This window comes from Malurus melanocephalus, unplaced genomic scaffold (genome assembly GCF_030028575.1).
Source record: "Malurus melanocephalus ecotype Western Australia unplaced genomic scaffold, MMel_1.1 scaffold_78, whole genome shotgun sequence".
NCBI lineage: Eukaryota > Metazoa > Chordata > Aves > Passeriformes > Maluridae > Malurus > Malurus melanocephalus.
Genome location: NW_026623310.1, coordinates 1,602,506 through 1,630,318, shown reverse-complemented (window position 1 = coordinate 1,630,318; position 27,813 = coordinate 1,602,506). Strand labels below are relative to the sequence as shown.

General features: G+C 41.4%; 1 protein-coding gene and 1 pseudogene across 2 annotated transcripts; one reads left to right on the top strand and one right to left on the bottom strand.

Annotated features, from left to right (window-relative positions):
• Positions 1–48: 48 nt before the first annotated feature.
• DHRS12 (dehydrogenase/reductase 12) lies at positions 49–27,049 on the top strand. Of its 2 annotated transcripts, XM_057367400.1 has the most exons (11): positions 49–193; positions 775–908; positions 3,402–3,484; positions 9,403–9,495; positions 10,319–10,400; positions 19,906–19,967; positions 20,688–20,792; positions 21,345–21,435; positions 22,749–22,886; positions 23,630–23,694; positions 25,275–25,332. In XM_057367400.1, the coding sequence occupies exons 1-10, from the start codon at positions 138–140 to the stop codon at positions 23,650–23,652; spliced, it is 867 nt and encodes a 288-aa protein (XP_057223383.1). In that variant the 5' UTR covers positions 49–137; the 3' UTR covers positions 23,653–23,694; positions 25,275–25,332. The 2 variants fall into 2 exon arrangements, with proteins under 2 accessions (XP_057223383.1, XP_057223382.1); XM_057367399.1 differs by lacking the exon at positions 23,630–23,694 and having other exon boundaries at positions 50–193; positions 25,275–27,049.
• On the bottom strand, positions 8,376–8,494 carry LOC130574299 (5S ribosomal RNA; annotated as a pseudogene).
• Positions 27,050–27,813: the final 764 nt, after the last annotated feature.

Genomic DNA, 27,813 nt, shown 5'->3' with positions numbered 1-27,813 from the left:
GGCCGGGCCGGGCCGGGCCGGGCCCAGCGGAGCCGCCCCTCAGCCCTTCCCCGACGCGGGCAGGGCTGGCCGGGCACCTTATGTAAGGGCAGAGGCGGGGCCGGCAGCATTGTGTGGGCGGCCGCGGCAGCAGCGCCATGTCTTGGTACCGCAACAGCGTGTGGTTCGTGAAGGGGCTGCGGGAGTACACGAGGTACGGGCAGCGGCCGCCCGGGAGGCGGCGTGGGGCGGGCGCAGCGCCCGGGCTGGGGCGTTCCTGTCTGTCCGCGGGCGTTGCACCGCGCCCGGGCGGTGTTTGTTTTGTGGTTTTAAGGACGGCTGTCCGCCCCCGCCCAGGCAGGCGGATTCCACGGCCCGGGCCGCCTCCCGAGGGTCGGGGTCAGGGCTGGGTGGCTTGAGGCGGCCAAACGCCACCTTGCTTTCATTGCAAAGCCCTGGAACAGCCTGCCCAGAGAAGTGATGCAGGCACCATCCTTGGAAGTGTTTAAAAAATCTGGATACGGCGCTTGAGAACATGGGTGAACCTGGTGGTGATGCTGGGCTGATGGTTGGACTTAATGATCTTAAAGGTCTTTTCCAGCCTTCATGATTCTATGGTACATCGTTGACCCCAGTGTCACTGATGTTCGTGGCCTGTCCCATGGGAACAGAGAGTAAACAGGACATTTAGTGTATGCTGAGCTGTGAGAGGAAAGTGTTTTTCAGCCCACTTATGTGTTTCATTTTGCAAGGGATCTCTTCTAGTTTCTCACAGGTATCTCTTGATTTATTCAGAGGTGGCTACGAGTCTGCTTCCAAGCACTTCAACCCAGCTGATGTGGAGGTGGATGTGGCTGGAAGATCCTTTCTGGTCACTGGTGCAAACAGTGGCATTGGCAAGGCCACAGCCAAGGAGATAGCGAGGAGAGGTGAGCCGGGGAACTCAGAGGAATCGCTGCAGAGATCAGGAAAGGAAATAGCTTTGGCCTTCCAGTGTGCACACACACACAAATCCCTGGGATGCAGGGTCATTTTACAGAGCTCTTAGTGGAGGCTTAAGCACAATCAGTGCAGTGATAACTGGAATAAGGAAACCAAATTAGCAGAGAGGATTTGCAAATTGTTTTTCAAGTACATGTTTACCAAAACTGTCAGTGTTACAGTGACATCTGAGGATGTTGGTGATGGATCAGTGTTTGTTTAAGGCTAATTTGGTACAAGTAGCATCCAGGCTGAGTTTGAACTCAAGAATTTGCCAGTGTATCATATGATGAAAGAAGACAATTGTCTTTGCAAAAATGGGATTGCGAGACTATAAAAGAAACAATGTAGTTGTGCTTGGTCTTGATAATACCCTGGAGTTTGTGCCCTCTGACTGATTACATGTAATTATTTTTTATGTTGTTCTCTGTACACAAGGACATGGTATGAACTGGACCTAGCTGCTGCTGCAGCATAAACTTGATCCCTTACAGAGTTGACAAAATAATTCCTGTTGTGCAAGAGTGACAGGAGTTTTGGCACATAGAATGAATGGGAGGAGCTTGTGGCTCTTTCCTCTCTTTGTGTGTTTAGGTTTCATAACTATCTTATGAAGGAAAGTGGTGACTCAGTTAAATTAAACTAATTCGAAGCTATTAGCATCRAAGAGTTTTGGGTTGAAGATCAACATCAGTGCCAGCACATGATTGGTTYCAGGTTCCCACTATTGCTATTGTACATAATAGCTTAATGAAAGTATTGCTTTATCATGTGACTGTTTTTTCTCACCAATTAATATCTCTACCAAGTTTTGCAAGAAAGCTGGCTGGATCTATATGGGATTTGGTCACCATGTTTAGCAGAACAGCCTTGGGCTCAGACTGCATATCTGACAGGTTGTATGGGGCATTGCTGTTCATATGAAGTTAAAATGACTTTCTGATCCCATCCTCAAACATCTCACTTTGAAACTCAGTGTCAGCTGTTGGGGCTCAGGTGTCTGGTTGAATCTCTACAAGTACACCATGACAGGAAAATAAGGAATTCAGATTTAGCAGAGGAATAACCAAGCTATTTTGGCTTTACCTTCAAGCACTTGGATCTTTCTAATGATGACCTTGCTGACGATTTCTGTAGTCTATGTTCAGCTTTTCTCTGAATTGGTGTCTTATGGGCATGTAGATTTGGGCTTTTTCTCTGTGTCTTGCGAACTGCACATCCAGATTGGTACAGTCTTCTCCCAACTACTCTGACTATTCCCATGTGTTAAGTTCAAATTGTTTGAATCTTCACTGTGGAAAATACATTTAAGTTCCTTTCCTAGTCTGTTGGTCACACCAAAACTTCCCCTCTGTCCTGGTGCTCAGTGAAGAATCTATCTTGTAGACAAAAGGTTTCATTATCAGACCCGAGACAGGGCTGTGCAGTGTTTTGTATTTGGGTTCTGGGCACTAGAAGTGTGACCTGACACGAGTGGTGTTTCTATTATGGATTAATTATGTTTCTAGGGGTTAATTCCTTGAGCTTTCTAATGGTAAACTGCTAGCAATCCCTAAAACATCTTTAAAAATAGGCAAAATTAAAGAGTACAGCCATTTCCTATGGCTGAAATTAACACAGGACATGTAACAATCAAGAATGTGAATCAAAAAAACTAAATTTGTCTAGCTGTACTTTAGTCTTATTTTTGCATACTTTCTTTAATATGGCTAAGTGATGAGATCATGTTAGGTATCCAGGTCTCTATGAAGAGCCTTGCCTTGTGTATTCCTTTCATGGAAAAGTTGGTTGGAATAGACTTCTAGAGGTCACATTGTCCAACATCTCACTTGAAGCAAGACTGTTGGCAGCTGTAGATAAACCAGTCATTGCTGTGTCTCACTGCTTGATACCCTCAACAATGCAAATTACGCATCCTCTTGGGACAGTCTGGTCTATTTAGAAGAAAACTACTGAAAATTATTTTTCTTAATAGATGACCAGAGCCTCCCAAGCTACAATTTGAGGCCATAGTCCTTGTCATATCTTCCACTGCTGAGAATTCTGATATCTGCCACTTTTACTTCCTTTTCACAGAGCAATTCTAGCTACTTGTATTGTTCAGGCTCTTTACTGAGCTTCCTAAGGCATGTATCAAAAAAGCATCTATGATACAGATGCCTTAGCTTCAATTTCCAGTGTAGCTCTGGTATTTCAGCCACTAAACAAGATGTACAGACTTGACAGAAATGGCTTGAGCACAGTASTTAGAGTGCAGTGGCCATTTCCATGCATGCAGCCTTGCTTGATGAGCCTGCCTACCTTCACAGGGACCAGAGCCAAGCAGAAATATTCCAGCTTTTTTCTTATATCCAGTATCTCACCTAATTAAAATGCTGATGTCTCCCCCAAATGCAGTTAATAATTAATTATCAAATGCTTTTCTTGTCACAATCCACCAGGTGGCACGGTTCATCTGGTTTGCCGAAATAAGGAACGGGCTGAAGTTGCCAAAGAGGAAATAGTGACAGAAACTGGCAATCAGGTGAGTCATGTTTTCGGTCTTTTGTTTACTTTTAGAAAGTTGTTAATATTATAGACCCCAGAGGCCTTGAGATACTCTTTCAACTCTTGCGGTTCTGTTTTTAATAATATTTTCATACAGACATGGTAATATCTAGTAGTTTCTAATTCAAATGGTTTGAAGTGATTTAACTTCATTAGGTGATGTATTCTGTGATTAGTAACATCATCAGCAGCATGCTGTTTTATTTAATGTTTCCTGTTGATTTTGCTTTTTGATGTCCTACTTACTATTCCTAACTAAGTGGCTGAGGCTTTTAAAAGTTAATGCATTGCAACACTTGCAACAACATTTATGAGTCTGCAGCATTGGAGCTGAAGGTTTTATGTATCTGAATAACGTGMTTTTGATTTGCTAAGGTTGGCTGCTCTGTGAAGTGCTGTGTGTGGTCTTAATTCTGTGCGCTACCTTTCTGTGCTCTGCCTTTTCGTCTCCTTCTCTTATAACATCTCTTCCTTCCCTCCTTCCTTCTRTTACACCTTCTTTTTGTTTCTGTGTCACTCTACAGTACCCCCCTGTATCTGTCCCTGTTGTTTTTGCTAATTGTTCAGGAGGGTGTGCTTATGGAGAAGTTCACTAGTCATTATTTTTTTATCTTCATGCCCTGGTTTTGGCTGGGATAGAGTTAATTTTCTTTATAGCAGCTCCTCTGGTGCCATGCTTTGGATTTGTGACCAAACCAGTGTTGACAGCCCACATTTTAGTTGCTGATGAGCAGTGCTCACACAGCATCAAAGCCTTTTCTGGTTCTCACACCACCCCACCAGTGAGCCAGCTGGGGTGCACAAGGAGATGTGAGGGGACACCTTGGGACAGCTGACTCCAGCTGGCCAAAGGGTTACCCCAGACCCTWTGACATTGTGCTCAGCAGTAAAAGCTAGGAGGAAGAAGTAAAGAGGGCATTCACAGTTACCGTATTTGGCTTTCCAAATCACTGTTGCATGGGATGAAGTTCTGCTTTCCTGGGGATTGCTAGATGCCTGCTTGACAATGGGAAGTAGTGAATTAATTCTTTGTTTTACTTTGTACATGCAGTTCTGCTTCACTTATTAATGCCTTCATCTCAGYCCACAAGTTTCGCCTGTTTTGTCCTTGTGATTGTCTTCCCATTCCCACTGGGAGTGGAGTGAATAAGTAAATAGTATGGTGCAGGGCTGAACTGCCTGCCAGCACTTGGATGGAGATCTGTTTTCATTTTAAGTAATGATTTGGCTCTTGTGCACAGTGTTTTGATTTTGGTGTTTTAGTTTTTAATGTGGATCAAAAATTCTGAAGACTTTTTTATGGTTAGAGACATCATATTGACTATATTTCTGCTCTTTGATTTCAGCTCCCTAGTGTGACACAACCAGCATTACACTTCAGTTCTTTAATGGAGGTGAATTAGATCAGTCCTTATGTAGAAATAAATACTTTCCAGCTGTCTATAGCTGTGTAATCCCCTGGCTACAGTAAGACTGGCGATTATCTGTGTTACCTCCTTCTCTAGCTGCAGTCAGACAGCCTGCGAAGAGAGGGGAGTTTGACCTCTGAAAGTTTCCTTCATATTCTGTTTTCTGTCACCTGGTGAAAAAACTTGAGGCAAATAACATTCTTCCTCTAAAGGCAGCATAATTACTGCATTGCCGCTCTTCAGTCAGCTGCAAACCTGTAGTTTCTGTTGTCATGAGAGAGTGCAAGGGCACTTCAGAACTTGTCTGTGACCCCGGGGACAGGGCACTTGTGTAGAGAGCAGCTTTCAGTGAAGTGTYAGATGAGCTGTACAAAAGGCCCTGTGGGACACGTGACTGTGCTGGGAAGAGCATTTTAATAAGGAGGCCACAAGAACATCCTTCTTTATAAGTGCTCATTCAGAAGCAATCCAGAGAGATAATGAAATGCTTTATCTGCAGCTTGACAAGCTGTATCCAGACTGAACTTGCTCTTCCTGATGATTTGGTTATATTTATAGTATACACCAAAACTTTTTTTCTATTTTCCGCAATTCATGCTGGAGTGTAGTGGCAAAATGGAGYTATTTGGCAGTCACCTGCCCCTAGGTCTGGGAACTGGAAAGTTCTCCTAATCTTTTAAAACAGATCTAGTCACGGAGATTAGGTTTCACTTTGAAAATGGCTTTGTTACCATCAAGGACTTCTATAGGGAACAGTGCTGAGTATCCTTTTCCTGAGTCATTGTGACAGACTTCAGCAGATAAGCATTGATTTAGATCTTTTTCAGTCCCTGAAATCCCTTGTAATATCGAACATCTGCCCTAAAAACTGTACCTCTTCTGTACCAGTAGATAATGGTATTAGCTTTCAAAGTGGAAAACTTTAAAAGAGGTTTCCAGCTTGACCCAGTAGAACAGTGTCAAGTTTTTGGTCACAAATGATTCACAGAATGGATATGGTTGGAGGGACCAGAGTGGTCCGGTCCAATCTCCTTGATTCGAGTATGGTCATTCTAGAGCACATTATTACAATGAGAAAATTCTGACCCAAACTCAACAAAGRAGCTGAAATCAAATGGCTAGAGAGAAAGTAATGTGCTTTTTACCTTCAGGGAATCAGAATTACAGGCAGAGAATAATGCCATATCATTTCTTCAGCTGCTTCACTTATCTCTTATGCTTGTATAATGAGTATTTAAAGAAACAACTTGGAAAGAGAGGAGGCTCTTTAATGATTATTTATTGTTTTGTAAGAGAACACATCCTCTGCATAATTATTTTAAAACTGCCTTTTCTTGGCATACGTCATAAGACTATCTGTGGTGTGTCTTAGAGACTAAGTGCTATCTAGGAGAAGAGTAGGAGTTGATGTGCCTTTGTATGCTGATAAATGCCACTGCTTGTACAATGCAGAACACAAATACTCAAAAAGCAAAAGAATTGTATGTAGCAAACAGCAAAAGGTTTTTGATGTTTTGGAGGGAGGAATTATTTCTAGCTTTAGTGGTTTAGAAAATGATAACTTTGCTCTATGTCAAGCCTTTTTTCATTTTTTTTTTGTTCTATTGCATCCACATTGCTGGCATTGCAAAACATCGCAAGAGTGTTGTGACATGGAGTGACTAATAAGGATGTAGCAGTTAAATGCAGTAGTTAGCATGCGAGCGGATGCAGAAGGTTCCTATCAGTCTGAGACAGCTGGAGGGGCTGCAGTGGTGCTCCTGAAAGCATCTCTCCTACCCTGGTTGGAGCCACTGTGCCTGGCACATGGGAGACTAGCCCAGACAAAACTCTGGAGAGATAATGGCAGATGCTGAGCTGCATGGAGTGACTGGTACTTTTCCCTGAGCCTAGGGCAGTGCATGATGGTGATTTCATTTGTTGGGTTCTGCTGTCCTTAGGGGTGCTGAGCTGCAAGGTGAAGCAACAGCAGGCGATAAGCAGGCTGCAATGATCATAGAGAATAGAAACAGGAGACTGAATGCCTCTGCTGAGAGTAGATGAGCACATTGTATGGAAGGAGGGATGGCTGGAAGCTGYATTTGAATAAGTGATGGATAGAGACTCCTAAAATGGGGAGGAATGGAAGCTTGTGAATGCTGGCAGCAGAAGGCAGGCTCTTTCTCTGCCTGCAGATGTGCATTTATGGATAGGTATAGTGCCATGGTAACAGATGAGGAAGAGCAAACTCTGTCAGGGGAGGTGTTGGAGACAGATGATCCTGAACAGTTGTTGACAGTGGGAGGAAGTCGTGGGTGATGATGGCTGAAGGCTCCTTCCTGTGGGGGGTGGAGACACCCATCTGCAGTCTTGGCTTGATGACTTAAGAAGTTTGTCATTTGCTGAGGACTTAGATTTAAGGTATTGTGGAGAGTCTGCTGAGGCTGGTCTGGAGTTTGGACTAATACCACTTGTTGCCCAAGGACTCCCATGACATTGTGAGGAATGCCCTGGAGTTCATCAAGAGCATTTACAGAGAGTCAAGGGCATGGGAGCCCAAGTAGTGGTCTCCTAAATCCATACAGTGAAAGGGAGGGGGGGAGGGGCTTGGGTAGGARCATATGCACCTTGCAGATCAACACCTGAATTTTCAGCTGGTATCACTTTGGCCTTTGCCACTTTGTCTTTGGCCTGAATGGCCTCTTGGACCTCCTCTGTAAAATGAGTGTTGCTGAGCAGCAATGTTCAAACAAGAGTGGCTTTGCCAACAGGTTTGCTAGAGCCTTGTGGGGAGGGCTTTACACTGATTTCATTCGTTTGTAGTGACCAAGCCGAGAAGGGGAGTAGAGTCATGGGTGAGTACATGTCTAGGGGAGAGCAAAATGGTGGAAGCTCTCAGAGTTTTCATGAGAAAGCAGCATGTCTGGGAGCCCATTTTAGATGTCTGTTTTTAAATACACGTAGCATAGGAAACACAGGAATCCGTACATGACTGCTGAGCTGAGATCTCACTGGGATCAGAGAGAAATTGTTGGCATGACTACAGTGCTGGAGTGGTTGTATACCCTTCCCATTTGTACTGGTCTTGGYTGGGGTAAAATTAATTTTCTTCACAGTGGCTGGAATGGGGCTGCGGTTTGGATTTGAGCTGAACACAGGGTTGATAATACCGAGATGTGTTTGCATTTGTTGGAAAGGCCTTACATAGAGCCAAGGCATTTTCTACTTTTTGTACTGCCACACTGGAGAAGAAGGTGGGGCTGCATGGGAGAATGGAAGGAGCTGGGACCGGATGACAAACTCACCAGAGGGCTATTCCAGACCATGTGGCATCATGTTCAGTGTATGAARTGGGGGGACGGAAAAGGAGCAGGGACATGTTTGGCTTCCAAAGTAAYCATTACATGTGATGGGGTCTTGCTCTCCTGGAGATGGCTGAGCACCTGCCTGCCCATCGAAAGCAGGGAATTCTTTGTAAAAAGCCTAAAGCACCTGGCATTCCCAGGCAGTTTCCCATCCAATTACTAACCAGGCCCAGCCCTGATTAGCCTCTGAGATCAGACAAGATTGGGTGTTTTCAGGGTGATATAGCCATAGGCTTAGRGTTTTTTTGCTTGTGTGTGTGTGACTTTTGCTTTCCTTTTTAAACTGTCTTTATATCAACCCRYGAGTTCTCTATCTTTTACCCTTCTGATTGTGGACAAGAGAGGAGCAATGCTCTCCTTAAATTTGATGAGGCTTTTTACATGGTGTTGCCCAGGTGACTAGGGAGATGGGACATGTGGTGTGTGATGTGAGTCTGGGAAGGCTGATTTTGCTCAGTGTTAAGAAGAGAAGGTTGAGATGGGTTTTGGTGTATTCTACAGCCATGTGATGGGAGTGTGTATGGAAGGCACTACCATGCTTCTCTTGGAGGTCTGCAGTGGGAGGAAAAGAGGCAGCTGACACAGATTGGAACAGGGACAAAATTCTGAGTAGACAGTAGGAAAAGTGTCTGCCCCATGAGCGTGATCAAACACTGGAGGCTCAGAGCAAGGGACTCAGACGGGCTGGTGAATCTCCGTATTTGCCAAGCAGCCTCCAGAGGTGTCTTCCAACGTAGATTATTCTCTAACACTGTGACCTTGAACATTTCATTTGAGAGTTCAGCCAAAGAGAAGGCTGCTGTCCAAATTGTTTAAACTGAAATTTTGCAAGCTTTGCAATATTTTTCTAGCTCTCTGCTATGCCTGACTGTCTGTCACATATATTTATCTAAGTAGGACTCTCTCTTAATAACTTTGTCATTAAAAAACTGTGTCTCAGAAGCAGCTGAATCAAGTGACTAAGCATGTTTTAAGGACTTGAGTTAAATTTCACAGTTGTATGTTGCATGTCAAACTGTATTAGTTGTGTTCTGGAGACAATATTTTTTCAGACTGTTGAAGTACCTTTCCATCCTAACAGATCTAAACAGGTTCTCTCTCCACTTTCCCTGTTGATTGTAACTTAGTTTCTTTTCCTTTAGAATATCTTCTTGCATATTGTGGATATATCTAATCCCAAGGAAATATGGAAGTTTGCTGAAAAATTCCGGAATGAACATAAATTAAATGTGTTGGTAAGTTTGCATACTTAAAATCATGTGTGTCTATTTTGGGAGTATGTAGCCTATGAATTGGTCTCACAGGTTATATAGATTTCCCAATTTGGCCCACAATCCTCTCCTTAATCTTTTCAAAATGTTTTTTTTCATAAATCTCCATGGTTTGCTTGCTCTAGTCCTTTCTCATTTCACACATATGTGCTACAACAGAAGAGAAAAGCTGTGTTTTTATAGCTGCATCTTTTGAGATATTATACATTTTCTCTTTGACTTTCATTACTAATAACATTGTCCATCTTAAAGCTAGACCTTCTGAAAGATTAAACTTTTACAAAAAGTCCAAAGACTAAAACAGAACCAAGGAGAGAGCAAACAGTCAATCATCATGGTTGGCAAGGGGCTCAGTACAGTTTCCCCTTTTTTAAGCAGTGAATATTTGCTTGAGGAAGTATACTACAGCTAAGGCACCTGGAGCAGTTCCTTTGATGCTTACTAGATGATGACAAAAGGGGATTCTAACYGATACAAAGGGGAAAATAACTTTTGAGGAGTGTGGCAATGAACACACAGGAAGTTGTCTAGAGGTAGATCTTTTTTTGAGGTGGGAAAGAAAAGCCTGAGCTCCTTTTGGAAAGTAAGGCAGGGAAGGAAGTGTATCTGGGACCATGCTAGTTGCACACAGCTTGTAAGCGTATTTATTGAGATAGTGTGGAGCTTTGTGTTGCAGCATCAGAAAACAGTAAATTAGCGTGGGCTGCTCATATGTGTGGATTTCCTTGTAGATATTTGTAGATATTTGCATTGTACATTGCTTTTGTTTAAAGGAGTTGTTTTACAGATCAACAATGCGGGATGTATGGTGAATAACAGAGAGTTAACTGAAGATGGACTTGAAAAAAACTTTGCAACAAACACTTTGGGTGAGTTGAAGGTTTAGTTCTGGAACTTACTTATTTTGCTTACAGAAATGTGTTTTTATAGCTGGATTTGTGAGGTGTGTATTTCTGCTCAAAGAGGGATCATAGCATTGCTCTGCCAGGAAAGGGCCAGGAAGGAAAAGAAGAAATATTATAGCTTGTTTGGAGAATAAATTTTTAATTTCTCCATTTTTCAGTTGTTCTACTRTCAGCACCTTTATTTGTCATAGCAACAGTGGACAATTGCAGATAAGATTTAATTACATTGATTCTGAAGYTTGCTAGGAAACTTTGTTCCAGGCATTCTTGCTAATGTGTAATAATTGTGTTTTKGGGGTTTGGATGGAGCTTGGAGCACGTTCAGGTGTTTAAAGAGACTTTCAAATGTTTAAGTGGGCTTGCACAGCTGCATTTGATGTGACAGAGTCACTGTGTAGGAAGCCTGTGCTGTATACAGTGCCCTKGAAGCTCTCAAATGGATGCAATCACTAATGAAGGGATTGAGCAGAACTGGGCAAATCTTGGGCACTCCCCGTGTAGGGGACATTATGTGTGAACTGTGTGCCAGTGTTATAAGAGGGGCAAATGATAGGAAGCAAGTCAAGAGGGAAAGGGGAGATGTGGGTTAGCAGGGAAGATGGTGAGCAAAGTGGAAGGTTCCCCCAYAGGAGCTGTGGAAAAGATGTGAGCAAACAACCAGCCAGCAAAGAAAAGCTGTCTGACACTGCTGGTATCTGTAAGGCTGAAAGYTGCACCTCTTGGAAAGAGATATATGGTGCTTGCATCAACCCAGTAGTCCTGACACTCTTCCCCCTCTGCCTCCATGCACGGTAGGTGAATCTCGYGAGAGACTGTCTTTAATATATTCAAAAGTGGCACATGAAAGAGGAGCTGTGGTGCTTTATTTCTGTATTTTTGTCCTGTTCATCAGTATCTGTAATGAGAAAGGGGAAAACCTAGTCTATAAAGATAAGGCATTTATAAAATTAGTGTAACGTGGAAACCACTGTTGTTTTTTTATTCTTAGCCCTTTTCCTGTGTTGATTCCTTAAATCCTACTTATGTTTGAAAACTAACATTTTGGTATAAATGTCTTATTCTTCACTGTTATTGTGCATACAGCTCCATTTTTCTGGTAAGTCTGAATACATTAAACTGACAATTAAGTATGAAGGCACAGATTCATTTTCTTCAAATTAATCTTCTGGTAGCACTCTGCTGTTTCTCATGGTCAAAAAATTCAAAATGAGTTTTATATTGCCATCAAATTTCCCTTGGCTGCACAAGTACAAGAACTTCTTGTACTTGTCTTGAATAGACCTTGAGGGTCTATTCACCTTAAATTAGTTTAACCGTTTTGTGGTCTTTCAAAAACCCAGCAATGTGCCAAATGTTCATCCAGAGAGAAGCAGAGTGAAACAAACACAACAGTCTGAATGCAAAAGCATGTTTTGGTTTAGTTTTAGACATTGAGGATATTAAGTGCTGAGGAACTGTACTAGTGCATCACTTGAATTATATTTTATTGCACAAGTAGAAGCAGCAAATTCTGCTTTTTCAGCTGTAAATCAGCCATACTAGAGGTATATGGCTGCACAGAGGAAGCTGAATTATGGTTGTAACAAACCAGGGAAATGCCTGTATTATCTTTTCAGGATGTTACTTATAGATCTCCTTCATTCATTCATATATCACTTGCTGCATGATTATATCAGAAGTTTAAGGTGGTAAATAATCCTCTGCTGTTGGACTTCTTCAGAGTTCAGACAAGGACTGGGTTGTTTGCTTAGACTCCTTCTCTCTAGACAAAAATAAGGATTAAATTTTGAATCTTTTAGAACAGAGTGGGACTTGGTTGAGCTGGAAGAAGCTGGCAGTGGAACMGGATGCTTCTATGTTTGCAGGAGGGACAGACATGAAGGCTACAAACCACGGGCTTTTTTCTCCAAAGTCTACTTAGGGATAGKGTAGTAAGTCATAACATCTGGAGTCATAGTAGAAGAAAGCTGTGTGGAGAAACACCTGTCAGAGTAGATGCTGTGCACTGTGTTATTTCCCTAAGCACTAGGTGCCTTTGGGTGTGTTTTACTTGGGAGAAGTAATTTCTGTTACAGAAMTATCTGTGGTTATAGGTTCTCAGAGGAAAATGTGGCTAAATTAGATATGGCTTGTATATAGGTTGCTGTAAACYAGAATGTGGTCTGAAAGAAGAAACTAAATTCCCCTCTCTGCTACATTAATGCTAAAGCGTGAAGGGTGACATGGGCTCAAGGCCCTTATTTGGAAATTGTGCAGTTGTCTTTCGCTTGATTGACAAGATAGAATAATATCAATATCTTTTGCAGATCTTTACGTGTAGGGTGTTCCTTCCATATTTCACTATTTTTTTCCTATCCTGGATCTAAGCTCTGGTCTAGTAAAGGAATGTGTAGGTTGTAACTATCTAAGAATGCAAGACTGAAATATAATATGCTTTAAATGCACAACACAGTTTTTGAATTCTGTATCTGATATCTGATTAACATTTATATATGCTGCAAAGTTGCTCATTTAGGTGTCTGAAATGCCGTGGAGCTTTTACATCTAGTCTGGGAATATTTTCCTCTTGACTGATCTGTTAGACCATTTTTGAGCATAATGGATGTGAGTGTTCAGTTCTGATTGATCATCTGACCTGTAAAACACACTTTATGTCCTGATCTTTTCTTGGACATACATGGGACAAAAATGTCTGCATAAGTCCTCTTGTATGAATATGTGMAAAAATAATACCGTTTAGAATAGAGAGTAAAATTCCCTTAATGTAAAACATAGCTGACTGGCTAATTGAGGATAGCAACTGAAATAGAAGGTGTGTAGTCCTCTCTGGTGCTGTCAGAATATGCAGGTGGATGAAGGTCATGAAAATGTAAAATGCAGGTTGATAGTTAAGGCTTTGTGTGGTTTGTTTAATATTCAAGTTCAAACTGTGAAGTGCTTTGAGCAGGTGGCAGCAGCTGCATCTGTGCCGGTGCCTGTAGCATCCTTAAAATGAGTCTGAGGCACAAATGCTGTATGGCTTGTTSTGGTTCTGTTGTTGCTGTCAAATGAAACACTTTTTAAAATCAGGACACCTTTTTTTTCCCTGCTAGAGCCTCAAGAATTGTTGTCTGATTGCTGTAGCTCAGTGAATGTAGATAGAACAGCTGTGGAACACTTAGACTGTAAAGTAGGAGCAGTGGCCAGTCACAAGTCTAAAACAGCATTTTGCTGACTGAAACACACTTTCAGTATGAAATTGAAKGATTCTCTTGGGTTAATGTGAGCAGATTTTCTGGGAAGCTGCCAATCCTGATGGGCAGATTATTTTTTTCTGTCCGCTAATTTGTTTGATGTTGCCGTTATATTTCTTCACGTGGGCTGACCATGTAYTCAGGGTTGTATCCAGGAGCTGGGCAGCAACAGGCAATCATGTCTTCTGATGAGATTTGCAGACTTCTGAGTCAAAACTTTTTTAAATTTAATTTTATTTTACTTCTTTTAGGTATAACTCCCAGTGAAGAACTATTAAAGCTGGTGGTATTCAGTCATTTTGGAAAAAAATGTCAACACTGATAAGCAAGCGGAGGCAAAAGCAACATGTTCTTATTGAAGCAGTAGACATTTAGCTGAAGCAATCCTTGTTCCTCTTATTTTATCACCCACCTCACTTTATGTTTACTCAACATATCTTTCTATTTGATGTGGAAAAATGGCATATATGTTACTTATTTATTGCTACTTACCAGCCAAGGGGATGCTAAAACACTCTGAGAGATAAATAAGTGATGCTCCCAGTATGCATCTTTTCTTCAATCTAATGTGCTCTCATGTTTTAATAATATATAGATATATTCTTCTGCTCTCTGTGCAAGGAGAGTCAGAGGCAGAGGAAATAAGATCTTTATCTGTAGTAACATTATATCCAATCTATAGCAAACTGCCTAACCTTGATGGATATTTGTCAGTCCCTTCCCTACACATGAACTGCATCTAACTGCAGTTTCACAGAAGTCAGTGCAGACTGGTATGTTTTGAATTACTTGGAAGTCAAACAATTTGAATAGCAGCTGTCAGTCTTCTGGAAGTGTATTGCCTGATCTTTGGCAAGGCAACCTTACCTGTGAAAAGGAGGATTTGGTGCCAGTTTGCTTTTGAAAGAGCTTTGAGACTTATGGATGAGAAGTGGTATGTGAAAGGATAAGGCTGAGTATAACGGTACATCCACTAGCTGTACTGCAGCCTAGTTCCCAGGAGACAGAGGAACGCTTATTGAGATGAGCTTTGCCATTTAAGGGAAATGTAAACCTTTGTTTTGTGTTTCATGTTCATTAACTCTTCCCATACAGTCTCAGTTATTGCTACTGCAGTGCAATTGGCTCTCAGAGGCAGCACACTAAAATCTTCATTCCTTATCTCTTACTCAGGAAAAGAAACTCAGGGATATCTTACTGGGAACTGCATAAACTGTAGGTTTGAAAAGATAATAAATTCAAGGAAGAATGTCAGTTTGTTTGTTGGGTGGTYCTGTTTGTTTGTTTCTGTGGTTTGTTTTTACTTGGACTCAAGAAAAGCAAAGCATTKTAACTGATTTTTTACCAGATGAATGAGCCATTGAAATCTGTACGATAAAAGTTTTTTGGTGGTCTTGGGTTTTTTGGGGGGTTTATTTTTGGATTTTTTTTTTTTTTGTTCCCACTTTTTTTACAGTTGAAATAACACTGTTCCTAGTAATACTGCAAAGCTCAGGCAGATGAAAAACCTCACTGAGTATGGTGCTGGCTGTGTGCCCTTATTTGCATGCTAGCAGGGTAAAAACCTCACCAGCAATGTGCATTAATTGCCATATAGAACAGCAGGCAAAAAACATTTTGGAATCCACCAAGACACTTGGGTCCACAATAATTGTATCATCAATTAATTTGATGTTATCAACAGGTGGAAGCTTTACAATGTTACTTACACTGAAACCATAATTTTCATCAAAACTGATTTATGAAGTCCAGGTTTTAGGGTCACATTGAATCTTAAAGCAGATTGGAGTATGTGTTTGTATACTCTTACTGTATGTGATACCCTCTTGATTTTCAGTCTGAAATACGTGAATCCTAAGGAGTCTTCCAGGTTTTGGCAGGCTGCAAGTTTGGAAATCTGTGTKCACAGTGTTTGTTTATATTTTCTGTTAGGGCTGTTCTGTGTTTAGCTTGGTTTCACATTCTAGTACAGAAAGACCTGCAGTTTCCATTGGGAAAGACGAGTGTCTAATGCACTGTAGRCTGCTGACCTTTGTGCTAGGGTAGTTTTCATTTTGTTTGTGTCGTGAGATCTACAGTGGAATAACTGTTGCAAGAACATGCAGAGCTACCTTTCCACAAGACCTAGTAATAATGTCTTTTGTAGAGTCCCCTCAGCTTCTACATCATGTCATGGGAAAGGTAGCRTAAGTGTTTAGGAGTTTATGAGGCAGACAGGCTGATTTATGTGGATTTTGGCCTTTTTTTAAAAAGCAGCCTACCATATGAATCAAATGTTTATCTCCATAATGGCACCTCATTTTCTATACTTACATCATAAATTTTTCTCTCTGTGATTGTGAAACCACTGAATTAGTGCTTATCCAGGTTGACACAGGAGTTCAGTAAGAGTTCATGGAATCAAAAGTGGGAGTTGTTAGAACCCAGTATCAGATTACTGGGCTAAATTGAGAAGATCTCAGTGCAAGGGGAGCCACAAATGAATTCATGGTCCTTCAGTATTTTTGATGGGTTTTGGTTTGGTATTTATCAAGTAAACATGAAACTTTAATATTAATGTGATCCACACTTGGGAGGGAGTGTGCATGAGCAAAGTGTGTTCTCCTTAAATGCCATGCTCATTACTTTTACTGGAATCACCATGTTTAATGCATAGATTGGCAACCTGCCCTATRTACTTTAGCATATGACACAGTTGATTTAATAGTGTGTAATGGTGTAGTTGCTCTATAGAAAAGTTTTAATTACTCTATATTATACATGATTTCCTATTAACTGAGAATAGCTTCAACACATAAAGCCTACAGAAGATTTTCCAAAGAAAGCTAATGTTAAGAGACTGTTTATCTGTAAAATAAACTGTACATCTATCCCAGGAGCCTTTTTAACTGGAGAAAATGTGGCCAGCCAGTACTGTGTCAAACCTCATTATGCAGAACARGGCTGTAGCTGATCCAGTAGGTTTTGCAAGTCAACTCTTCACCTTGGCAGAGTCCAGTGAGGGCAAGATGAAATCCTGTATATGGGAGTGATAGACTAGGCTCACCTTCTTCTGCATTCCTGATGCTTCTGAGCAAACTCCCAAATTCATCTTGCTGGACTCCTTTCTGTCACAGCAAATACTTCTCTTCACAGGGAAATGTTGTATACCATTTATATCACGGATGTTTTTTTCCCTGATACACCAGTGGGAGACAAGCTTTTGGGCCATGTGGACAATATACCTTCCAGTGACAGGAAATGGGGATACACAAATCTGGCCCTGTTACACAGTCCTAAATGCAGGTAGTGCGAGCTGTATGTCCAGCAGATACCCAATACTTAATGCTTTCAGTGAAAGGGATGTTGAATGACGTCTTTTCTTTCATRTACTTCTATGTTAAACCGTTAATTACAAAAAGAAACTTAAAAAAATCTGCGCAGTTTGAACACACTTTAGTATTAATCACATTTGATATGCTTTACCTTGGTTAACTAAGGTGTGTGGGAGGAAGTTTCTCCTTTAATGGACAAAAATGTTTTTTGCATCAAGTAAATGTGTTAGAATGCTCAAGTGGTCATATTGGCAAGGCTGATATCCAGTACATTGGTATTAGTAATCAAGTGTTAGCAAAATTTGGATGTTGCCTTGTTTTCCTTAAGTAGGGGCAGAGATGAATGTAATTTCTTCTACAAAAACAGTCTTCATCTCCCTTGCAAAGTGTTTTTTTAGCAAGAAAAATTTCTTTCTTTTTTTTAAAGACTGTGGCAGGCAATGCCTTCATTTGCCACTTCCCCTTTTATTCAGAAATGAATTTCTGTGTTAGTGCCTGCTTCAATACAGCTGTGCTGGACAAAGTACCTGCTGTGAGGTACCTGCAGTAACCATACTGAGCATTCTCCCAATCTGTTTGAATGTCACCATCATACTACGGGCCACCTTTTGCAGGGATAACAATGAGGAGATTTCAATTGGTAATGATATATTCTAACCAACATTAATAAAATATCTGTTCTGGTATTACCATTCTAAATTTCTTTTCTGGGCTGTTTTGCCTGATTGAACAGCCCAGGCAAATAAGAAAAGTATAATATCCAAGTATTTTTGTTAAAGGAATGAGGAGTAGGTGTTCAAACGCTTAAAATGGGGACAGTATTTGGTGAAATATTTAGCAGTGGGAGAAATTAAATGCTTCAGCCTTAATGCCTGCTCCATCGTGTCTGTATGTGTTTTCAGATACTGTTGCTTACCATAGGAAGCTGTGATCAAAACAGYTCTGTTTGTGCTCTGTCTCAAAAGTAAATGAGCTAGTGGTTTTGTGGGCCAAAAGGACAGAATGCTCTGGCTTTGTAAGATTTACTGAATTCTTAATAAACTTGAGGAAGAGAGGAGCTCTGGGCTTTGCAGTTAGTTTGTGGTTTTAAATAAGCACATAAGCTTCTGACAAGCTGTAGTTACTCTAAGCAGGATTTTTGGCATTGAGCATTTCTCTTATCCAGCTGGAAAAACAAAACGAAACTCGGTTGTTAATGAAGCAACATTAGTGCATTCATCTTAGCAGCTCTTTAGAGCTAAGAAATCGACATTAAGTCCCTTAAAAGTGTAAATAAATCTGCAGGACGGTAAAATGGAGCATCGTCAGAGCTGGTGCATTGCAGCTCTGCCTTTAGGAAATGCAGCTTATTTAACCCAAGACATGATATTACTTTGCATTTAGAAGAATCCACAGCCAAACAACGTTTAATCCAGGCTCTCAGCTTGGACTGAAGCAATGGGTTTTTTTGGATTATTTTTTCCCACATCGCGGCAGTCTCCACACACAGTGAGCGGGAGTTCTTGTACCGATGATGTCATCGCCCAGTCTCCCCTCAGTCTCGCCACTACCAGGGGACACAGCCAGGCTCTCATTATTCACTGGCAACTGCCTTTGCTCACATTTTCTGCTGAAGACAGGCTGCATTTACTCATCTGCTGTGCATTTGCTTGGTTTCATTTGCGAGGGTTTTAAATATATTCTATGTGTACAGGCATACCTCTGATTATATAGAGAAGGTGGAGACTGCTGTGACTGATGGGGGAACTGAGCAGTTTGTTCACCAAGCATGTAATATGTTTGATTTTGGARCCATATTTATAAACATGCTGTATTTTAACTGGGTGATCTCATTGCTTGTGTGAAAGAGAGATAATAAAGACATGCTGAAGTCTTCATGCCTAGTGAAAAACATGTCCTCTGTAGCTCACAGAAAAAAAATGCATTTATCGCAGACAGAATTGTTGAACTAGAGCCACTTGCGAAGAGCTGAGTGGGAAATAGATGCAGAAACACTAGACTAAATAGGGCTAGATTAATTTTGAATTAAATGTATTTTTAAAAAATACATGTTAAACAGAAACAAAATCTCTGAAGAGATGAAAACACAAAAAATCTCTGTGTTGCACTCAATTGGATGAAACCTCACTAGGTGTGTCTGTGTGTCTGAATCAAATAAACTGACAGTTGAACAGTGTTTGGAAAAACAAACTTTTCTGGTCATGGTAACAGCTGTAATGGAATATATTTGTGTGGTGTGTACAAATCCTTGCTAAATGAACATGATTAAAACAGGGAAGGACACAGTTAAGTTTCCCCAAGTAATCTTAGCTCAGCCTTGGGCAGGCAACATTAATATTTTTATCTCCAAGGATTTCTTATCTTCCATGGTGGTCATGCTGGGGATTTTAGCAGTGGGTTTTGTGTGCAACACAAATCAAAAGTGTCAATGTATTCTGATTTCATAGTGAGAGGGCAAAAATGGACAAGTCTTAAGTGTGTAGGCAGTGCCCTAAGAACTGCAGGTATGAAGTACAGTTTCCTTCTCTTTTTCATGACCCAGCTTAGATGTGTGTATGAACTGGAGGGGAAATGCATTCCCCTTTCTTCACTGGTATCACCTTCCCCCACCCAAGCAATTCCATACTTGAGCCTTTGTGCATTCAGATTCATGTCTGAATGTTGTGCRCTGTTTTCTCATAGGTACAACTAACATACAAGTCTGTAAATTAACATCTGCTTTTTGCTGAGTATATGGCAACGTGAACCACTACCAGTTGAGTTGGCACATTACAGGTGAAGCAGCAACAAATTATCATTGTCAAAATCAGATCAGGTTTCAGAGATAAAGAGACTTTGGGTTTTGGGTTGTTACAGAGGGTGGAGAGAGAAGAAAGCTTTTTTAAAAAGAGAAGTTAATATTGGTGCCTATCTGTCATTTAGGTACGTACATCATGACAACTGCCCTGCTGCCTCTTCTGGAAAAAGAAGCTGATTCCAGAGTGGTGAGTCTGTGATGCTCTTTAAAAGAGGTGTTTTACTATTCTTATCTTCTGGTTTCTGACAGCAATTCTCTGATTATGTTAGCAATGCAGGATTAGTTATAATGCTGTAAGGATCTCTAGAATCCTCTTGGATATTGCTAACAGAAACATCCTTCTCTAAGGCAAAGCCTGCTGCTCTCAATCCTTCACTGGAAATCAGAGTAAAACACCTCATTTGGAACCCTCTTAGTTTCCCTCGGGCAAGTTACCTCCTGCAGTAGGGTGCAGAATACCTACAACAGGAATATAGACTTCAAAGAGCTTTACAGATCTTGGTGTAAAATAAGACAGCAGGTACATTTTTTTAAAACAAAATTTCCCAAGTTTTGTTTGGCTTCTGATTACCTTCTATGAATGCTAAACACGCAGACTGCAAATAGCGCTATTCTGCTATTTTCTTTTTCCCCATTAYGTTTCAAAATGAAGAAGCACAAAATTCCTGAAATGAATCAACATCACTTTGAATGAAAGTCACTTCCTAATAAAACTTGCATATCTTCCACTTCATCTCCATGTGTGCTCCACTCCTGAACATAAGCATAATGCAGAGTATGCAGAGGAATCCTGCTCCATGGGGACTTCCAGCTATGGCCTGAAGACTACATTGCATGCATGACTGCATCTGTGGGGTGTTCCTGGTTTTGCTTTTCATTCATTTGCTTTTCATTCATTTCATTACAGATAACTGTCTCTTCTGGGGGCATGCTAGTTCAAAAATTAAACATATCTGACTTGCAGTCGGGAAACGGGCCATTTGATGGAACTATGGTGTATGCACAGAACAAGGTACAGTCCATGGGATTGAAAAAAAAGGCCAGCACTTTTTTGCTGGGCAGCTCATGCCATCTGCTTTGGAAACAGCCTGCTGTACACTGCTGCTTTCCTGTTGCATCTAACCCATACAGAGATGCACAGGCAATAATCTTCAGAAGTATGATGGCGTGCCCTTAGGAATGCATGCATTCTTACATAGATAGCATGGCTAGACTGTCATTTGATGTGATAGAAATCCCAAGGGGGAGCCCTGTCTTCAGCTGATGATCCCTGTCTGCCTGCTTAGTTCTTGCCCGCAGTCTGCAGCAAGTAGACGTGGTCAATAAAAACGGTGCATCTGCTTTAAAAGTAAACTTGTGACCAGCGTATGGATGGCAGTGACTGTGGAAGTCCCTGATGAAATTATCCAATAAATCCAGTCAGGATGAGCAATGGTATATTTCTGCTGTACATAAATGCTCTGGTATTTATGGCACATTTGATGTAGTTTATTTCCCTGGGAGCTAATTTGGTGGGCAGGCTGCTAAACTTGGTGCTAGTGTGGCTCTTCCTGCTCTCTCCTAGAGACAGCAAGTTGTCCTGACAGAACAGTGGGCAAAGGCTCACAGGAACATCCATTTCTCCGTAATGCACCCCGGCTGGGCAGACACTCCAGGTAACATCTGCCTCACACACTGACAGTACTTTTTTCTTTTCAGGATTAGTCTAAAAGCAAAGAGAAATGAAACTTCCTAGTATATTTTTYCAACAGGGGCAGTAATTTCTTTTCTCCAAACTGGTGCTTGAAGTAGTTTTATATCCCCTTGGTGGCTCTATTCTGCACAGTGTCTGCTAGCTGTGTATATCTAGAGAATAATAATGGGCAGTGAATGCTTCCAGCCCTGCACCAATGCACAGCAGAGACATAGTTCTTTAAGGGAACCTGTAAGTTACATTTGTAGTGGACCTGTTAAACACACACATGGAGCTTCTGCCTCTGTAAGTACCAACATACAGGCATTGGGAATTTGTGAGAGCATGTAGGAGAATGGAGAATGCACCATTGTGCAAGCCCTGTTCCTCTACTCTTCCTCTAAACATTTACTGCTGTTGAGAAGCAGTTTGGCCAGACAGCCCTCTGTCTGAGCTGCAGCTGTTCCTCAGTGAATGTGCCTCAGGAAGTGGGCCAGCATCAGTCATGCAATATGCATGGTGCATTCCCCAGTGTTACCAGCCCCCAGTGCCCAAGTGCCCAAGCTTGGGATGCAGAATAGCAGTTCTATCTCTAGGTCTTTTATAGGGATGCAGTTTCCAAAATTTCCTTCTGATGACAGAAGCATTTACCCTGTCTACTTTATGCTTGAAAATAGCTCTTTCCAACTAAATATCTTGGTATTTATTTTCCTTTAAAATACATTTATTTTTGCACTTTCTTTGTGGATTTCAAACCTAATGAACYATAAAGTTACCCCACCTTAAAGTTCAAGGACTCTCCAAACCCAAAAATAAACACCTATAGTGGACAGGCCTTCAGTCTGTTGAACAAAATAAAATGAAACCAGAGTTCAGACAGGAAGTATGCAGTTTTTAAATACAGTGCTGCAACTGGTTTCCTAAAAGTGGTGAGAAAATAAGAGCTAAAAATCCCATTAGAATACCTGGTTTTTGGAATTTCTGTTTCTCCTGTGTTTCTCATCTTTGCAGTTTAGAATGGAATTGGCATGGGAACCTCTCACTGATCCTCTTCTCAGTTTTGTCCCTGTAATTTGATCCAAACAAACAACTGGTGGATCATCTGGCAGCTTAGCGCTATTCTTCCACATGCCAGCCTACTCCCAGATATGGGTAAATTCTCATTTTCTTCCAAAAGCTCCAGAGATGCCTTCTCTTCTTCCTACACAAAAAATGGCAAAATGATCCTTTTTTTTTTTTTTTTKTATCACAAAAGCCTGACATGGCAGGCCACCATTCCATTATTATCTTTTACAGCTGTGAGATCATCCATGCCCGATTTCTACGAGAGGATGAAGAATTCACTGCGCACAGATGCCCAGGGAGCTGACACCGTCCTGTGGTTGGCAGTGTCAGCTGAAGCAACAAAGCTTCCCAGTGGCTTGTTCTTCCAAGGTAAGGAGGCAGTGTCTCAGAATGTGTGATTGGAGATCCCCAGGCTGCCTGAGCCTCACATCCCTGCCTGGCCTGGAAGGGGATAAAGGCTGGACCAGGCAGCTTGTTCAAAGGCTAAGGCATTTCTCAAAGTAATTTCAAGCCTAAATGTTTGCGTGAACATCATTTTAAGTTGTTATATTCCTGCTTTTGTCCTCTAAAGTAGCTGATAGAGACTTCAAAGCATTTCTTTAGGGAGGGTTGGGGACTTTTACAATGGAAATGGCTGCATGGAGGACTTGGTGAAGGGAAGGTGAATCACAGCAGTTGAACAGCATCTTTTGGGATGCTAGGAAACAAGCATGTTTCTCACAGAGCTCTGGGAGTTGGCTTTGCTTTGAAAGGTTCATCTTCCTACTATTCCATGCTAGTTAAAAGTGCCAATTCCCCTTTTCTCTAACACTGGGCAGAGACTTGAGCACAGTGGCGTTTTTAGCACTGGGAGCTTAGGGAACAGAAAAGTAGGGCGGAGTCTATCTTCACTCCCAGACAAATAACAGGCATCTTTGTGGGAGCAGCTGGAAGCAGGGATGCCTCAGTGGTGATGCAGGTCAGCCCAGAAAGAGAAAGCTCAGGATAATTGCTTACAGAAGCTTTTGTTGGATGTGGCACTCAAATCCTCATTCACTGAATTTCTATACAGAGAATGCAGGAAGTTCTGACTTCTACTGATTTGGGTTGACTTTGTCCCTTCTGTCCCACAGTCAGTCACACAGAGTTGATTTGACACCGGACTCTTGCCTTTGGCCTTCATCTACTCCCACCTTTGGTAAATAAGAAACATGCCTTTTTAGCCAAAGCTATTGACTTTTGAGAGCTTTGGTCCTGGCATGACTGGTCTTCAAGCTGCAAGGGAAGCCCTATGTCTGTGTCCTGTGCTTACCAAATAGTGGTGAAGTCAGTTATTTCCCTCTCCTACTGCCTTTTGGAAGCTGCAGCTTAGTATGGGCACTCTTCAGGTCCTTTTAGTAAAGAGTTCGGGGTGCAGGAGCACTTTACCACAGACCCCATGCTTCTGTTCCTAGGCAGGCATTTTCCAAAGCAGTCACACTTTCCCTCCATTTTCTGCATTCTCTTTTACTGTTCCCTCTGAGAGCAAACCAAAGCCAGCTTTTCTTTTTTTTTTTTTTCCTAAGAAAAAAATAAAGGGAAGTGAGAACATGACTAGTACTACCAGAATTGTCTGCATCTGCCAAAATAGGTAAAAAATGTTTAGCAGAGACCTGCTTTCCAAAGAAAAGCATCTTCTCTGTGGTGCTGAACTTGGCTTTCACACCTGGTTCCCAAATTCTAGCACAGGCTACTGGAAGCACTGTGCCTAGGTAGGAAGCAGTTCATAATAAGCGATGGAGAGCATTCCTCTGCATGTWTTTCTCTCCTCAGTTTTCCATGAGCAGAAGTTATGTGTTGTGTGCAGTCAGTTAAAACATTTGCGCTTAAGAGAGCAAACATCTCTGCTCTCCTGGGAAGCCCAGTGGCAGCCTGATAGGTTTTCAGGGAAATCTGCTGCTCAGGGTTGCAGCTTGTTCTTTTCATCTCAACAGGCTGCTGCAGAAGTTGGGCTCAATAAATAGACTTAACAGTGCTGCACCAGTGCTCTCACTGTTGTTCTRTAGACATGTGACAGCATTGTCATAGGGCTCCTGGGCTCTTGATACCATGTTTTTGGAGGGGAAAATCCCTTAGAGTGGATGGTAATAACAGCTGTATTGACAGTGTGAGTGACAGGTATGAGATTTGGAAAACCAAGCAAAGCACCAAACTGAGCAAATTTGGTTGGATACAGGTCGCTTATGGCGACTGAACAATAAGCCCAAGTTTCTTTGCATTTAGAATTTAACCATTGTTTCTAAGGATGAAAGCAAGCATTTTAAGATTGAAAAAAATCCTAACTACRAAGTCCCAGTGGGGACTTAAGTAGTACTAGAAACATTATCCAGGAGGCAAGGAAAAATGTTATTTCAAGTGGAAAAGCATCCTCTGCAGCAACAAACTCCAGCTATCGCTCTCTGCCTGCGGGTGTTGCACTAGTGACAGACATAACATCACAGAGAAGCCTTCCTTTTTCTATACTGTCTCTAGCTGCAAATGGGGGCTTGCTGCACAGTCCAAGTCACATCATGCTACAGGAAAATCCCTCTAGTTCCAAAATACAAGTTGAATTAGTTTTGTTCTTGGTTTAGAAGATATGCCTAACTASCATTTTTTATGGGTACCTAGAAGGTAAGCTTCCTGCGTCAAAACCCTGAGGTATGTTTGGCCAGTACAGAGCCCAGCAGAAAAAATCTCCTTTCTGCTAGAAGAGAGAGTTAAATGTACCCATAAGGTGGTTTTTTCTTTTTCTTCCAGACAGGCAAGCAGTCCCTACGCACTTACCCCTGGCATGGACCCATAGTTCACCAGCGGATGAAGAGAAACTAATGGAGGTGCTGGAAGAGTTTTCCCAGAAGTTTAAATCTGTTTCTCTAGGAACTTAGTATCTCTGCTGACATAATGTCACCACRAAGCTTCTAATTACACAGTAGCCCTACTGAGGGGAAGTAGGATACCATAGGTCTGTTAAAAATGAATTGRGTTCAGATGTTCTTATAATGAGGTGGTAGTGACACCTGTGTCATTTTTTTTCTGCTGCCAAGTCTCTCCTGTTGTGAATATACACCTGCTCTCTTGAGACACACTAAGATTGTGTTCCTTGGAATGGAAGGAAAATAGAGAGGCATTAAAACAAACCCCAAGACTTTGTAAAGTTATTAGAATAATTTAAAATAATCAGCATAGAGAAATTCAGAGGAGTGTACCTTCAGTAGCCAAGGACTTCAGGAAAGAAGTGAGAATGTTTTAAATGACTTAACTGCTGTATTTGACAGGTTGGTGGCTTTCTTCACAACATGAGGGTGATTGGGCTTAAACATATAACTGGGAATTCAGAAACTCTTTTGCAGAGCCTGCTTAGTTTAAAGGGAAGGATTCCTCACGGCCTTCAGTTTCTATAAATCAGTGATGGTATGCAGAAATTATCTGCTTCCTCATGTTTAAACAGCAAGAATTTAGGAACACTGCCAAATGCCTTCTACATTAGTTTATGGAGCTAGGGCTAAATATTATCCCATTTATGTCAAAATACCATGAAGTAGGAGGTTTCAACACATAACACACCCAGACATGGCTGGATCCAGCAAAGAAATGGCTGCATGACTGCAGGCATGAAAAGAAACAACATGCTAAGTTGTACCTGCTTGCCATTTCTGTGAGAGATTGAAGGGAATGGCTTTATCATTATGAATGGATYAAGAGGGGAGGGGAACACTGGCAGAGCACAGGTTTTAGAGGAGAATCCACCTCTTGATGAGAGGRTTGTATTTTGTCTGGATCTGTTTACTTCCAGACTCAGAGGACAGGATTTATCTTACCTGATCTGTAGACATTTGAATTACTCAGTGAGTTTCTCACTGTAAACTGGTAGAGAAAAAACGCTTTTTTCCCCACAGATTTACTGGATCTAGTTTAAGAAACACCACCTAGAGTGCTGCATCTTTCTAATAGTGCTGAAGACAATCGGCTCAGACTAAGATATTCAGGTGGGATTCATTTTTTTGTAATTATTTCAGATTCACTACAAACCCAAGACTATTATTAACAAGAGTGGCAGCACCTTTTCTCCTGAACTGAGTGTGTTTAACTAACAGCCTTCAGAACCCAGCCAAGCTGCTGCACTGATTCACGTGTGGCTCACACCGGTGTGGTAGGACAAAGGACCTAAACACAAATTTAACACAGGTATTCTTGAGCTCTCTGCAGCAGCTGGGAGAAAAGACTGCTGATGGACAGAGGAAAGCTCTTTATGTCTATTTTATGTAATTTAGTTTCCTCCTGTCTGATGGTATTTCCTTATTATTCAAGACCTCCTATTAAATATCAGTTTAGGAAAAATCTACTTTTTTAGCTTATTGTCAGTCTTGGAAATAAAGACTCTACTGTCAGAAAGGCCCTGAGATATATTTTCCCATGATTAGCAGTGCTGAGACAAGTCAGGCTGTCACAGCTCTTCCTGAAGCATGAGCATTTGCCTCATTTATAAACTTAACTCTTTCTTGCACTACAGTGAAAGAAAACAACAGCAAGGCTTGTACAGAGGTTTATTTCCTGCAAGTCTGGTATTAACATTTTCTGTGGTTCCAACTTTTAAATACAGTAACCCAGAACAAGAGCATGGCTGGAAGCATATATAATAACTACGTTTCTTAACCCTGTAGCTGCAAGGCTAATGAAAACATTTACATTCTTTAGTATTTAAGTCAATTTTTTCTCAGCTCTGCCATACAGAAGAAAAGTTTAATGACTGGTATTTAAACAGTTCATGAAAGTAAAAAGTGCACTAAATACATGTATTTAACACATTTTCATCCATGTTTTGCACTACTGTATTTGAATAGCCTATGCTTTTCATTTTAAGTCACAGCTTAAAAATGCAGCCAAAGTTAAGAAAACTGCTTTAATCAAAGTTTGGTCACAGTGTAAAAGAGTAACATGCCATGGTTTAAGAGCACTTGTGATTTAAAAAGAACTAAACCACAGGAACAGCAATTAGAAACAAAGTCCAGAGTCTCACACTTTGGTATTATGGTCCTGCTGATGCTTTATTTCAGCCCGATTCCACAAGAGCAAACATGGCATGTGGCTGCAAGCCAGCCAGAGGATTTGTGTTAATGCAATTCAGAATGACTTATACCCTCATGTAAGTGAATACATTGACAGGATCACAGATTATGCTGAGTTGGAAGGGACCCACAGGGATCATTGAGTCCAACTCCAAAATGGCAAGCAGTGACAGATGACCAGAAAATGAAGGTGGCACAAGTCCTTACTAAGCAGTGCACACTGGGGACTT

Bases quoted from the DNA above. Each gene is read 5' to 3' on its own strand.
- DHRS12 (XM_057367399.1), top strand. From the start codon at position 138: ATGTCTTGGTACCGCAACAGCGTGTGGTTCGTGAAGGGGCTGCGGGAG. The intron at 19,968-20,687 runs GTGAGTCTGTGA...ATTTCATTACAG, and splicing joins AAGAAGCTGATTCCAGAGTG to ATAACTGTCTCTTCTGGGGG. The intron at 21,436-22,748 runs GTAACATCTGCC...TATCTTTTACAG, and splicing joins CGGCTGGGCAGACACTCCAG to CTGTGAGATCATCCATGCCC.